Genomic DNA, 14,038 nt, shown 5'->3' on the forward strand with positions numbered 1-14,038 from the left:
ATAAAAGCTAATTTGTCTCATCTTTACAAGTTCTTAAAAATATAACTACAGGGATTTTATTTTATCCTCTCACTTGAACTGCAGTAGAGAAATTCAAGTCCACTTGAATTCCCAATGATGGAAACTCAAGTCCACTTGTTATTCAGGTAACACAGTCAACATTAAAAACACAGGTTGCATCTAGTCTAAAAAATATATGCAATTAATCTGCATGAGAGTAGCAGGGCAACGCTAAGAACTTCAATTTTAAATTATGTTATAGGTCCCAAGTTACTTTGTCTGCACTCATCGGATCACCAGATGCTTTTGGAATTTTATGCTTTGTTCTCTTTGTAGCTCAGAACCTTATCTGTTGATGGGGCCAACAGCTTCCTGTTCTCAGAGGGGCAGATATCGACTTCCAAGGCCATAGAAGTATCACAAAAAGACCCCATAGGAACAGCTCCATACATTCCAGACTAATATCGTACCAGTAGATCTACAGGGAAAAGATTATAATTAACAGAAGGCCAAAGACAGCTCTTTTGAATGTGAAATATTTCATTTTTTACTTTAAGCTTGTGCTAAAACCTTTTTTTCAAGAGGTTTTTTCCTGGTAATTAGAATCATAGAATCATAGAATGGTTAGGGGTGGAAGGGACCTTCAAAGGTCATCTAGTCCAACCCCCCTGCAAGGAACAGGGATATCTCCAACTAGATCAGGTTGCTCAGGGCCTCGTCCAACCAAACGCTCAACCTGCTCCCAGTATTTTATCCGCCACAGTCATCCCCATCACTTATCCAAAGATTGTGGGTTTCCTGTGGATTTGCTTATTATTTTAACCCATCCAACAAATCTTTCTGGTGAATAACACTCTTGGGCTGTTCTCTGCAAGCGTTCAGCCAAGCGAAGAGCGCCTGAGCTGGAAAGCTGGTCACCCACACCGCACCATACCCTCTTCTACCCAAATATATCATCTAGTGTGACCTCCACAAGTGCTGCAGAGCACTGCTGCAACTTATGCAGAGCATTGGTCATCTGCAAGCGGCTGCCCAGAGGACCGATTTCACCCTAAAATACTGATTAATTTCCTCCTGACCGTGCAGAAGGTATCTAGACGGTACATGTCAATCCTTCAATATGTAACTGAGGTTATTTCCTCCTTTTCCCCACTAAACAGCTTGATGAATTTTTATTTGGTGCCAGCACAGGGCTTGGTGCTGAACCATAAAGTCAGACCTTGCTCCTTCACTCCCCTACCTCTCCCCAAGAGCTTGTTTTAGGCACAAGAAAGGCTGATTTAGGCCTGTGGCTGCCAACACATGGCTGCTCTGAGTCCCTCAAGTGTTGCTCACAGCCACAGGAAATTAAAAAGTAAAAACCAAGGCCAACAGGGAGAGGCGATGTGAGATGCTGCCTGCCGTATGCACGCTGTGTGGGACCGGCAAAGGTCTGACTCCAACACTCTAGAGTTGACGTTCAACCCTCACAATCTAAAAGCAAGAAGCTATTTACTGACACAAAAAGATGGGAAAGATAACAGTCTCCACCTCTTGTAGGAAGCGTTTTTAAATTGTATCTCCTAAAAGTGCTTTGAGTTTGATCTCTCCCCATAGCTCCACATGTTTCCGTATCAGGCAGTCCTCCACATGACAAGTGGTGGTCATTTTGCCTCGAGAGTGGTTGGTTTCTGGCTAAGGCAAGAGAACGTGAGGCACGTTCTCAAGCTGCAAAAGGGTAATTGAATCAAAAAATCGAAAGCAACATCCTCATCATGATGTACGATGGGAATTGCTGCACTGGATCAGAGTGATGGTTTGGCTCTTCCAACCCTTGTGCTAACCATGTCCGCCATAGATAGAGAAATGTGCCAGATACCAACAAAAGATAGGCAGATTACTGTAACACCTCAATAACCTGCCTGTGTAAGAATTTCATCCTGTCAAACCTCTTTATTCAAATTGTTTTCAGCTGAATATGTGTTATCTGAACAGTCACATGAGCAGTTTTTAGCTTAGACAGTGACCTGTAGCAGATAGCTCCTAGCCTCACAGGACCATGGGAGGTCTCCAGCCCAACCTTCTGCTCGGGCAGCCTGTTCCAGGGTTAAACCAAGTTGCTCCATACTTTACCCAGTTGGGTCCTGTAAACCTCCAAGAATAGAAGTGGCACAACCTGTCTAGGCCCCTCTTCCACCACTCAACCGCAGAAAATGATGAAAAATAGTTTATTTCCCTTTATGAGCATCTGAATTAAGTGACCATGAAAGCAAGAATACAACGAACTGTGCTCTACTAGCTGAGATGGGTTAATCTGTGTACCAGAGGGCAGCAGAAAGTCTTAGCACTAATGTATGTAGCACAAATCCCCCCCACAATGATTTATATAGCAATTACACCATATTGATTGGTTTGCTTGGTTTCTTACTCTCAGATAAAGCTTCCCCAAAATCAGGACTCAGATTATGGGCTGGAATTAAAGCACCCTTGACAACCCCCAAACATTATCTCAATCTTCAACCACCACGCAAGAAATGTGTAGGTCCATAGTAAAGCCAACAGAGCTGACAAAATGAGTATTAATGACATTTAAAAAAGATTGCTTGAAATTATCAGAGCCTCATGCCTCTCTGTGCTACTATTTCTCTTTTGCAGAGTCAAGAAATAGCTAAAAACGTAAGAACTTACTATGGAACCAGGCGCAAGCTTGCAAACAACTCCTGTCTTCTCCTTTCCTCCTGCAGACAGCCTTGGGTGACCTTAACCTCACCTTCAGTAGCTGCATCTCCTCCTACCTCTGACACTAGGCTGGAGAAAAAATAGCCTCCTCCTCCAGTCTCTTCCTTATCCATATATCTTTTTCAGCTTGGAAACCATTCTTGCCTCAGGCCATTCAAATCACAAGATTATCTGTAACCGCATTCCTCAGGTCTCACCAGGAAGACGTGGGGACAGCGCAATCCCCCTCCTGGAAAAGCGCCATAAATCCCAATCCCTCCCCTGCCCTGACTGGGAAATCTATCCCAGCTTTTCCTATACTTCAAGCTCTGCTCACAGCATCCTAGTACAGAATGTCCTCACTTATGTCAGTTGTTAGGTTTCAGAGTTGATGATCTAGCAAGATGAATGGAGCAGTTTGTACTCCTCTAAGAAACAGAGGTTTTGATAGTTTGCAGACTCAGGAAAAGAAGCAACGTTTGAGATCAGATTTAGAAGGTGTCTTTTACCACCCATAGGCCTGGAAACTTGCTTTTCCTATTTAATAGGAAATTTAAGTACTGCAGAAATGGATGGGGCCACCACGGAAGGGATGGTACTGTGTCCTACCACGTACTTACTTTACCCCGCCTAGTGCTAAGAGGAGACAGCAGAAGAAAAAGAAGCATAGAAGAACATTAACAAAAAAAAGCCATTTTATTGAAAATGAAATTCAAACTTCAAATTAATATTACAATCATGAGAAAATGCCAAACAATTCAATTTACAGTTGCAACATACAATACAAATAGTCCCTTTGAAGTTGAAGTAAACTGATCCACAATCATCGGCTGTGGCATAAAGCAGAGTGTGTTTGTACAATATGTGCATGAAAAGCAAATCTTGGGTGACAGCATTTAAAAAAAAAATAAAAAAATTAAAGCTTGTATTTACACAAAATGCTACAAATACTTTGTTCCAGCGGAAATTCAAGACTGGTAAAGCATATTTAACAACAACAAAAAAATTGGAATGTCACTCGTATTACCTAAAACAAAAGTTACTGTAAAAGTATGGTTTTGGCTGATATACTTAAAAGTATTGCATTAAAAAAAAAAAAAAAAAAGCAAAGAGTTATCTGTAAACATGGAAGTAAACAAACATCTAAAAAAGTTCTCAGAAAATGTTAAAATGAAATGCATTCTATTTAAAAACGACAAGAAAAATTCAGGGGTTCAGAGAATGGGGCTTCTTTGAGCTCATGGCTGATCCAGGCTTTAATTATTGCTTTTGCTCATGGCTTGTTGGCCGCACGCAGCCCGGAGCGGGGCCGGGCTTTGCTTTGCTAAGTGTGAAAGTGCAAAATTTTCCCCACTCAAGATGGCACCTGGGTAAATCTTTGCTTGGGGGACTGCTGGCAAAAAAGTTCAGCGCTAAGAAAGACACAGCAGCAGGTCTTTTAAAAGAAATGATAAACGCCACGCAAATGATGCTGTGGGTTAAATAATTTGCTTTACTCATCTGTCCCAACCCACTGACCCCAATCTGGTTACTCTTAGGAGGAGGGAGAGGAGGATTTAATGCTCCGTTCGGCAGAAGGGACATTGTGCCTGTTGTGCTGGAAGTAAATCTTTGGTAGGATATGAGAGCTGGAAAGTGAAAAAAGGCCATTCTTCCATCTTTAAATCTATGACCAGTGTAAAAGATTGCCACTCATCAAAGGGAAGGGCTGTCGTACCTTTGAGAAAACTCCTTTCTGTTGATGCTAAGTATCTTGCAACAGGTCAAATAATCTGGCATGATAAACCACATAGTGTCAGTTGGGGATTTTTTGGTCTGAAATCCTGATTCAAGAGCATTTCCAAGTGAACTCAGAAGCATTTTTCGAAAGCTTTGATGAGTGTCTCTGCCTCAGCCTGTACAACTCCCTCCGTGACCAGCCTGGCGTATCAGGAGAGATTTGCCAAAGGCACCAGGAGGGTTCAAGAGCACAGGGGTCTACCGAAAGTCAAGGGGCTCGTGCTCCTCCGTCCATAGGTACTTAGAAAATCCTTTCCTTCCTGTCTGAAGCAGGCAGAGCCAGACTCCTGCCTGCACAGCCGGGGAAGCCGAGGGCACAGAACAGGCACGCGTGCCTCGACCGGGCAGAGAAACTGTTTTCATGTCTGTCCCTAATGGTCCAGTTGAAAAACCGCAGGGACACAAAGAGAGTCCTGTCGGTACTGAGCAAAACAAAAGTCTGGTCTGTGCTGGATTTATCCAGAAACAAAAACCAAGTGCTTGAATTTTACAACAAAGTCTTAAAAAAAAAAATACAAGAAAAAAAAAAAACGAGAAAAAAATCTGGGTTGCTGCCTGCAGCCACTCTTAACAACATTTCAACACAAAAGCACCCTAAAAATTACTTAATATGCATACAGTAAACCTTAAAAAGCCCTTCTCAGCAATAACAAATAATGTACAAATATAGTACCTTTTATTAAATAGGAAACAGCTTGCACTGGCAGTACATCTTTTTCTCTTGCTTACTAAACAAAAAACAAAACTGAAATGTGTAACCAGACACTGGCTTTTTAAGTGCTGCTGAGACTAACAAACGTATTTTACAGTTACAAATAAATGGACAGTGGTATGCTTCAAGCTACCACAAACCAACAATAAATAGAATCAATTACAGCTTCCATCTTTGAAGGAAAACTAAGTATTAGAAGAAAAAAAAAAAGTGTCTTACTTATATTTTAAGCATACTTGGTACACAACCTTTAGAAGGCAAAGACTTTATTAATTATTTTTTTTTAAGAGCACGTCATCACACAAATCGGAGGGATGTACCATGCTAATGTCAACTCGTTTAACAGCTTCGCTATTAACGAGCGGTGAGGGTGTTGTCCATCTCCGTATGGCTATGCCCACCGTTGATTTATTGCGATACTTTGGAGGTATCTAAAGTACAGCCAAGGAGCAGCGTGGTGGCCGGCAGCCCCCCAAGGAGGCTGCGGACGGCGATGGCTAAGGCAGGGGAAGGAGGGAGCGCCGGCAAACTCCATTAGCACGTGCTGAACATCCCACTAAACCAGGCTGAACATCACCTGCTTGGGGATAGCGCCGGGAGAGCCGTTCAGCTCCCACCGTATCCAGTCGATGCTGCATCACCTCCCCGTTTGCCGTAGCAGCCCTGGGTTGGGCAAAATTCCGGCCCCTCGGCTGGAAAGTCTGGCGGCAGACAGGTTGGTTAAGGGTTTTGGGTGCAATTTGCTCTCCCTGTATTGTGCCTGGGAGCCCCGGGGTGGCTTTTAAGGTGACTTTTTATCTTCAGCATTTGCAGAGGTGAGTATCGCTGCCCTTGGGCTTGTCTCTCTAATACGGCAACAGCCCCACCGGCTCCAAAGCCAACACAGCGCCCTTATGGCTCCAGCATTTAATGCTGACGGGCGGTGATGCGCTGCCAGGCAGTTTCTGTCTCAAGTTTTGAATCTTTTTATTCCATCGAGTGGGCTGAAATTGCAAGGGGAGGCGAAAAAGTTTCACCAATTCTCCCTTAATCCTGTTTCTGAGATATTTAACAATTCATTACTTGTAAAATACGGGCTTTGACACTATTTTGATTTTTCTTTGGAGAAAAAAAAAAACAACAAACAGTTGAAATCTAAATCATGCTGTCAAAACAGAACAATTTAAATATGAATATTTTCAAATTTTGGAGTTCTGAGAAAACTCCTGGGAGAAGAAGAAATCAGGGGAAGGGTGGAAAATATTTCATCCTTCCTACTCTTTTTCCAGTGTCTCCAAAACTACTGATTAAAAGGCAAGACTGTGTTGAAGGCAACCAGAGAGCTAATAAAAATATTTTAAACACAATATTTCCTTCATAAGTTATATAAAAAGATCCTACATCCAAAATCATTTGATGTGGATGCATTTGGGTTGGGTTTGTCGTTTTTAAGTCACATTGTAAACTGGTTCACACTGGAACTGCTTTTCAGAGTTGGGTAAAGGTTTGAGGTTTACACCATTGCAGAAACGTAACAAGTGAAAAAAAAAAACAAACCAAAAACAAAAACACTTTTAGAGACCGAAGTCAATATATCATTACATTAAGAAACGTTTAAAGGGTCCAAATGTCATTAAATAATTATAAATATTCTTTTAAAGTTATATGATGATTCATGTTAGCAAACAACCTCAAATTTTACACATTTATAATTTAAAAAGAAAAAAAAAGAACATAGCCAAACGAACACGAATACTATGTATACCGTTTTGGCTCTAGTAATATATATTGCCATTTTCATATTTTGCATAAGTAATTATATTTTACTTTTTGTTTTTAAAGGTTTTGGTTGTTATTTTTGGTTTTTGGCTAATCGAAGGCAAAATGAATGGATACAAAAGCAAAAAGGAAACCCCAGGGTTGTCTAGCCTAACTTGAAGACTTGTTCTCTTTAAGTACCCAAAAACAAACCAAAAAAGCAATGAACACAGAGAAGTTCTGACTGTTATCTGCAGCAAGGCTCAGACAGAGTTTTTTGGGACGGCTATTTTCATCTGAATGTATCATGGCAAAACGGAAGCAACTTGATCTTCGCTTTCCTTTTTATGTGCACCAATACAAGCCATTGAATTGCACTACGAGTGTGACAAGGGTCCCATACACTGTATGATTGCAACTGTACCTGGAGTTCATGGTTAGATTGTTTGTCTTTTTTAAAAAATAAAAGGGAATGCAGCCTTTGCCTTGCATCACCATGTTTCTCCTGATAGCCGGGGAGTCTGTTCTCTCCTCATTGGCAAAAGTACTCACTAGTTATTACAATACTCTAGACCAAAACAAACAAACAAACAAACAAATTTTTAAAAACAAAAAAGAAAAAAAAAGGAGGGGGTGGGTTTTTTTGTGTGTGTAAAAAGTACATTTTAAATATAAAACAAGGTAAAATGGTTCCAAGGAAAAAAAAATAAAAAATATGTGCTTTGATCCACATAAGCTGAAACATGGGTTGTGGTGTTATTTATGGCCATTATCATCCCATCTACACAGTTGCACATATCGGTAAAATCTATGTTGTTTTGTTTTTTTTTTTAACACAAAAAACAGGCACTTCGTAGTTAGTCGACCGTTTGTTTGGTTTTGGTTTTGGTTTTTTTTTTTTTGGCTCGCGGAGGTCAGGCCGGCTACAGAAGAAATCTCAGTACGGCCTCCAAACGGACTCATCCATTCTGCCACTAGAATTCAGGACGGTTGGGGAGCTGCTGTGGCTGCCATCTGCCTCCACACCATCACTCTGGTTGGGCAAGTTAGGGTTTAACAGCGTGCTGCCGTTGGACGTGGTGGTGCATGGAGGAAGCATCCTGGAAGGGGAGCGGTCCCCTCCTGGCACCATGGGGAACTGGTATGATCCTGATGAAGTGCCATAGTAGAGATATGGAGTGCTGCTGGTCTGGAAAGGTCCACTTTGGTTTTGGGAAGAGCCGGGGTAGGGTGGTGGTAGGTAGGTGTGGTAGTGAGTGGTTGCGGACATACCCAGTGACATGCCTGAGGTGACTGGCGGTGTATAGGTAAAGGTGGCTGGATAGTGCATTCGTGGGTTGGAGAAGCGGCTCTCAGTGAGGGATGAAATGCTTGTGAACTGCCTGGGATCTGAAAATGGGCCCAGCTCGGAAGCACCTAAAAAATTATAACAAAAGACGGGGGAAAACAATTCTGTAAATACCATTTTTTGTTATCAAGTGATGATAGAATTTTATTTTTCTAAGAAAACCCACTTCTTTTGGCCCCCAAGAGAACAGCAGATCATATCAAATAATACATTGCAAGGAACAGAGTCATACACTTGTCTTCTACAAGCGCTGGGCCAAACTCATCCCTGGTCTAACTCCATCGATGCCAATGGAGGGAGCAGCATTGCCAACCCGAAGTGTACAAAAGTCACAAGTCAGGTCGGGGAAAAAAATAATCTCAAAAATCAAGAGATTATTGAAAAAGAGCCAAAAATAGAAAGGTGGATTTGGAGTTGATTTGCCTTCTGGTTTCTGAGCTTTGAGGGTTACGTGTCTCTGGGTTTCTGCTATAGCCTCTCGAGAAACTCAGGTCTGATTGCACACAAAAGCTGAGATTCCCACCTCAGCACACACCGTCGAAAACTCATGTTTCAAGAAAAGCAGAAATTACCGTCCAACTCGTAATAAAACCACAAGAGTTGGCAACACCGAGTTAGTTGCACCACTGACACCAGAGGAGTTACACCGGGGATGAATAAGCCCCACTTCTTGCCTTAAATCAATTTATTTAGGTAAGTTTCTGCTCAGCTACTTCCTATGGCCAAAAAATATTATTTGCTGCATCTGAAAGATGGGCAAAGCCACTGAGCTGATAGCAAAGATTCAAATTTTACTTTTCAGTGCAGTCAATGGAAAATTACCAGCCCAACACTCTTTGCCATTGAAAAAAGTTGTTTTTATATGTAGCCTGTGCAGTCTGGTTGAAAAAAGACCACAGAGTTTATGGCTACTGTGAACGTCTGGATGGTAACGCTGTGAATTGGAGTCTAACGCAAAACAGGGACGGCTAAACTCATTTTGCCTAATTTCTAATCCCACATCAAATACCCAAAGTTTCAGAGCAGAACTGGAAAGCAAATGTTAGTAGCTTGGTGATCTGCTTAGGAGACTGTGGGATGGACAGGAGCAGAAGAAAAAGACGGTGAAAGCTTGCATTGAGAGACAGAAAAGTGGAAAATAAGAAGGATGTGGGAAAAAGGACAGGGGGAAAGAGAAAAAACCTAATGCAGGAGTACAGTGCAAGAGAAATGCATAGGCCAGTATGCAGTAGATATATATATACATTTTTATAGCAAGAAAGATGAAAAGAGTGGGGTATAAATAAAGGGGAAAAATCATGAAGTCAAATGGGCTCTGCCTGCACTTCCCAGTCAACACTTCTACAGCTTTATGGTCCTCTAGATCCAAAGGTTCACTCATCTCTGTCAATCTACTGGATCTGATTTACCTAAAAGTAAAATACGACATCTTCTAGATGCCAGACTGACGTGCTAAAGACTGAAACACTCTGGGTATCCTCAATATAAGGTGAAGAAATGCTTTTTCTTGCAGATAGTCTTCAGATCTGACTTGCTGATGCTGCTTTGTAGAAGGAAGGTCCCTCCAGCCCTTCTGCGCTTGGCCTCCTATAGCACCCACAATGGTGGTCGCTACCATAAGCCACAGACCCAACAGACCCTGTCACCTTGTGTGGCACATTTTGTGATTCAGATCACTATTCTCTCCTGCTCCACCAGTTCATTTAACCCACGCTTTCAATGATATCTAAAAGTGGCAGGAGGGCAAAGCTCAGGCACAGCTTGGGTTCAGCTGAAGGACCTGGGACACAGCCAGCCAAGCGTCAAAATCACACAGCCTGAAACCTGGGGACTGTAACCCATCGTCTCAAAAGATACAGAGTACAGAGCTTTAAATGGGCTGTAAAAGCCCATTTTTAACTCTGCTGACAATGTGATTACTATTGTCTTTATCTGGAACCGAATCAGTGACCTACGGGTGAATGGGTCTGTCTCCATCATCAACCCCTCCAACCACAGCACCGTGGAATGTAATATAACTTGTACCTTTACAGCAAACACTCTACTACTTGATGCAACATCTTTCGTTCCCAACTGCAAACAATAGCCAGAGGCGATACCACCCAGATTCAAAGCTGTAATTTTGGAACACTATCCTTTATATTGTGAACAGGTCTGATACGTATCTGGAAATATAAGGTTAGAACATAATTTCCCCAGCTGCTCAAAATACTGAGTTTCAATCTGCTACTGCTTATACTCTCTTTTTTTTTTTTTTTGTTATTGTTATTCCAACTCTCCCAACATGAACAGAGTTGGTCTTAGTTTACCCTGATAGAAGCTAAACAAGACTTTTATAATCAAAGTAGAATTGGTCTGAGTGTAAGGGTGTAGAAGAACATCAGTGTTTTCAGTTTCTTTGCAACCAATACTTTTTTTTTTTAAATAACAAAACACATTTCTACACATTAAAAGGCAATCTCCTTCTCAGGGCTGGATCCAAATATTATCTGTACAGGTGTCGAGAGATCACGTGTGTGTCGAATGACTGGGAATGTGCACAAAACATGTAGGCATTTCTAATATGGGGCTACAGACCTCCTTACATACCCTAGTAAATCCACACTTGTTTGTTTTTACTGTGGCTTGTAAAGCACAATCCTATTTACCCAAAAGCTAAATAACCATAACCCTTTCTCTTATCTCACTCATGGACGTGTCTGCACGGCTCCCGCACACCCACTTTTTCAACCCCTCTTTTGCCCAAATTCCTTTTGCTGTCTCCCTAACTCCCTGCACTAGACTGTGATATGTTCCCAATCTTCTGTATCTCTGTTGTGTAAAGATATTTGTGGAGATCAGAAAAAATTATGTTCTAAAGTCTTTTTTCTAAATGAGTCTAGGAACTTTTGAAGTCACCTCTAAAACTCAGCTTCTTGCCGTCCTCATTGCTATGCAATCTCACTGATGCATTTTCATCCTTCTCCTCCTCCTCCTCCTCCTCTCTCTGCGTTACCTCCTTGTGTTAAGGTTGATTTTGGTTCTAGCTTGCAAACACCAGATGCATATTCATTTATATGTATTTAGCTCTTTATTGGACTGGGAACATAAACAGCTTTTCTGGGTATGGCACCCATCTTTGTATATCTAGTTGAGCACAAACAGCGATGTCAATCAGCAATATAGTAACATGACAGTGCAAGTAAATAATTTATTTATTCCTCTCCCAGCAGGATTAAAGATTTATGCTAATTTTTCCTCCGTCAGAGCAAGAAAACCATTTGCATCTGTGAATTCCCACTCTCGTGATAGCTTGTATTAAACGGGTGAAGCACAGATCCTCCACCCCACATCGTGGCCGCATGATTGCAAAACCACGCTTCTGTATAAAGAAGAGACTTTCTTTTGTGCCACCAGAAAAAGAAACACGGCAACCAGCACAGCAAGTCATCTTTTTTCCCTGCACAGTCTGATCAACTCACCGCATTTGACAATACCAAAAAAAAACCCAGCATATATTTAAAAAAAACCCTGCCTTTACATCTGAAGGAGCCCAGGTTAAACTGTTTTTAAATCTTCCAAGCTGATTCCTCCCTAACGTAACTGGGCACTGAAGTTTTCTGAGAGCTATACGTTTAGAATAGAAAAGGGGTAATGTTAATATGCCAATATATATGCTAACATCCTAGATTCAAGAATACTGCTCCAGTGTGTTTCATATTTAGAGTAAGAACAATTAAAATTCCATGTGGTTTCACTTATTTTGATGCAGAAGCCTCATTAAAACACTAGACTTGGGCATTTGCCAGCAGCTGACTAAAATGGCTTTGCATTTGCACTTAAAAACCGATTTTACCTGTAGAAGCTTTGCAGCTCTACCGTTTACAGCTGAATGCGTACCATGGTCATTTCTCTTTTTCAGTTTACAGATGCCAGCTAATGCCAGTTAATGTTCTTTTCTTAATTAATAAGCTGCGCTTGTGGTTTGCAGAAAACAAGGCAACAAATTTCTGCCAGGTTTACAGCACTTTGGCCAATCGCTTCCAATTATTAAAGATAATAATGTACCGTGGATAGACTAACTCCTTGTTGGTATAGCAAGCTAACATCTGCTTTAAAGGGTTAAAGGATAATTTCATACCTTATAAAAAATACTGCAATTTACTTTGTAATTTTATGCTATAAGGTCACTACCAAACAAAAGGTCTCCCTGGTTTCTTGCATATGTCCGATAGGGAAATTTCTAGCACATCAAGTCAATGCATAATCATTGGATGCAAGAAAGTAGAGTGGTGCTGTATTGAAAAGTCACTGAATAGTCTGTCTCAAGGAAATTCAGCTACATATAGTTAAATATATTTGCCAGTAGCTAAATGATTCACTTGCATTTTGGGGAACTTCAGTGTTAAGTCCTTTGCTGAAGCAGATACCAGATTTTGTGGTTTTCTATTCAATAGTTCAGATCAGGCTGGGACGTAGCACTAATTGATCTATTAAAGTTGTTTTTTCCTTCCCAAACATCTATGTCTATGAATTACATGTGCAGCTTGGATTACTTACAGCTGATAATATCGCCTCGCATGAAGTATGCCACACAGTTCACATGATGAGACGATTTTCAGTCTCTTACAGCTTTGCCAAACTTTAAATGTTCTGGCTGAAATTGTCCATGCTGGGCGTCTGTCTCAGGCTAAATTGTGATTTATGCATGTATTTGTTTTTAAAATTTCAGCTGAAACTCTTCTGCAGGGAAAAATACATTGTTTTACTAATCTTAAACGCTGAGGAGCCTTCCTTTGAAAAGCTGTACCAGTTCCACGCTTTGAAGTGAGGACTTGAACTTTGGAATAGGAGTGGCTTTTGTGTGAGAGATGTTGCCATGAAAATCCAGCCAAATATGAACAAATCCTAAGCATTCTGCCTAAAAATGGACAGAAGAGTCTGTGCCCCTAGAAAGACACTTGTCCAGAGACTGGAATGAAATCCAGGAGTCCCAAGTCCCAGCATTTTTTGAAATGTGTGCAAATAGTGCTGAAACACGGGGACATCCCCACCCGTCCCCGCGCCAGTCCTGATCAAGAATCGGTCCATTGGCTGGGCTCCATTCACTGGAATGGCAGAAGCCTGCATAAAAGGAGCTAAATGATGGTCCACATGGATATTTGTACAATATTGCAAAGAAAAATTTGGGAAGGCAGGGTTATTTGGGGTTTGCTTTTTTTTAGAAATCTGAGAAACTATAAACACAACTAGAGAGAAACAAAAGGATATTATTAAGGTTACCATGTGAAGAGGGAGAAAGTTAGGAAATAACTGCATTCAAGTTACTTCTCCATACCCACTACCATACAGCATTCAATTACAGGAGAAGATGCTATTCCTTTTACACAAACCCTCCTGCAGACAGCACAGAAGCTGACCTCCTCTGGAGATGTATCAGAGTTGAGGGACAGAGAAGATCATTGTCTATATATCCCTCAAATCCATCGCTGGTAGAAATCAGAAGGGGTGAAGTGAACAAAAGAGGGAGACCCGATTATTTTCCCGAGCAAAATGGACTTTACACGTGTTTCTGCCACACGGCTCCTACGTGACTCAGTTGAAATGTCTCCAAATCACATTTTTGCTTCTCTCATTTTCTGTGCCCAGGAAAGACGTTGGCTTCAGATTTGCACGTGCACTAAATATTCATAGCTGCAGCTGAAGCCAACAGGATCATAGGTCTGAGCATAAAGCTGAACACAGAAAAAAAATCATGATGTAGGTGACACACAGAAAGTCCACTG

The 14,038-nt window shown here is 41.3% G+C and overlaps 1 protein-coding gene across 1 annotated transcript in view; it reads right to left on the minus strand.

The window, feature by feature from the left end:
• Positions 1–7,862: 7,862 nt before the first annotated feature.
• The window catches only part of RUNX2 (RUNX family transcription factor 2), a 156,950-nt gene continuing 150,774 nt past the window's right edge, over positions 7,863–14,038 (minus strand). Inside the window, 1 exon segment of the mRNA XM_086623880.1 lies at positions 7,863–8,341. Coding sequence (XP_086480006.1) covers positions 7,863–8,341 — 479 coding nt within the window.

This window comes from Tauraco erythrolophus, chromosome 2, assembly GCF_009769465.1.
Source record: "Tauraco erythrolophus isolate bTauEry1 chromosome 2, bTauEry1.pri, whole genome shotgun sequence".
Lineage (NCBI taxonomy): Eukaryota > Metazoa > Chordata > Aves > Musophagiformes > Musophagidae > Tauraco > Tauraco erythrolophus.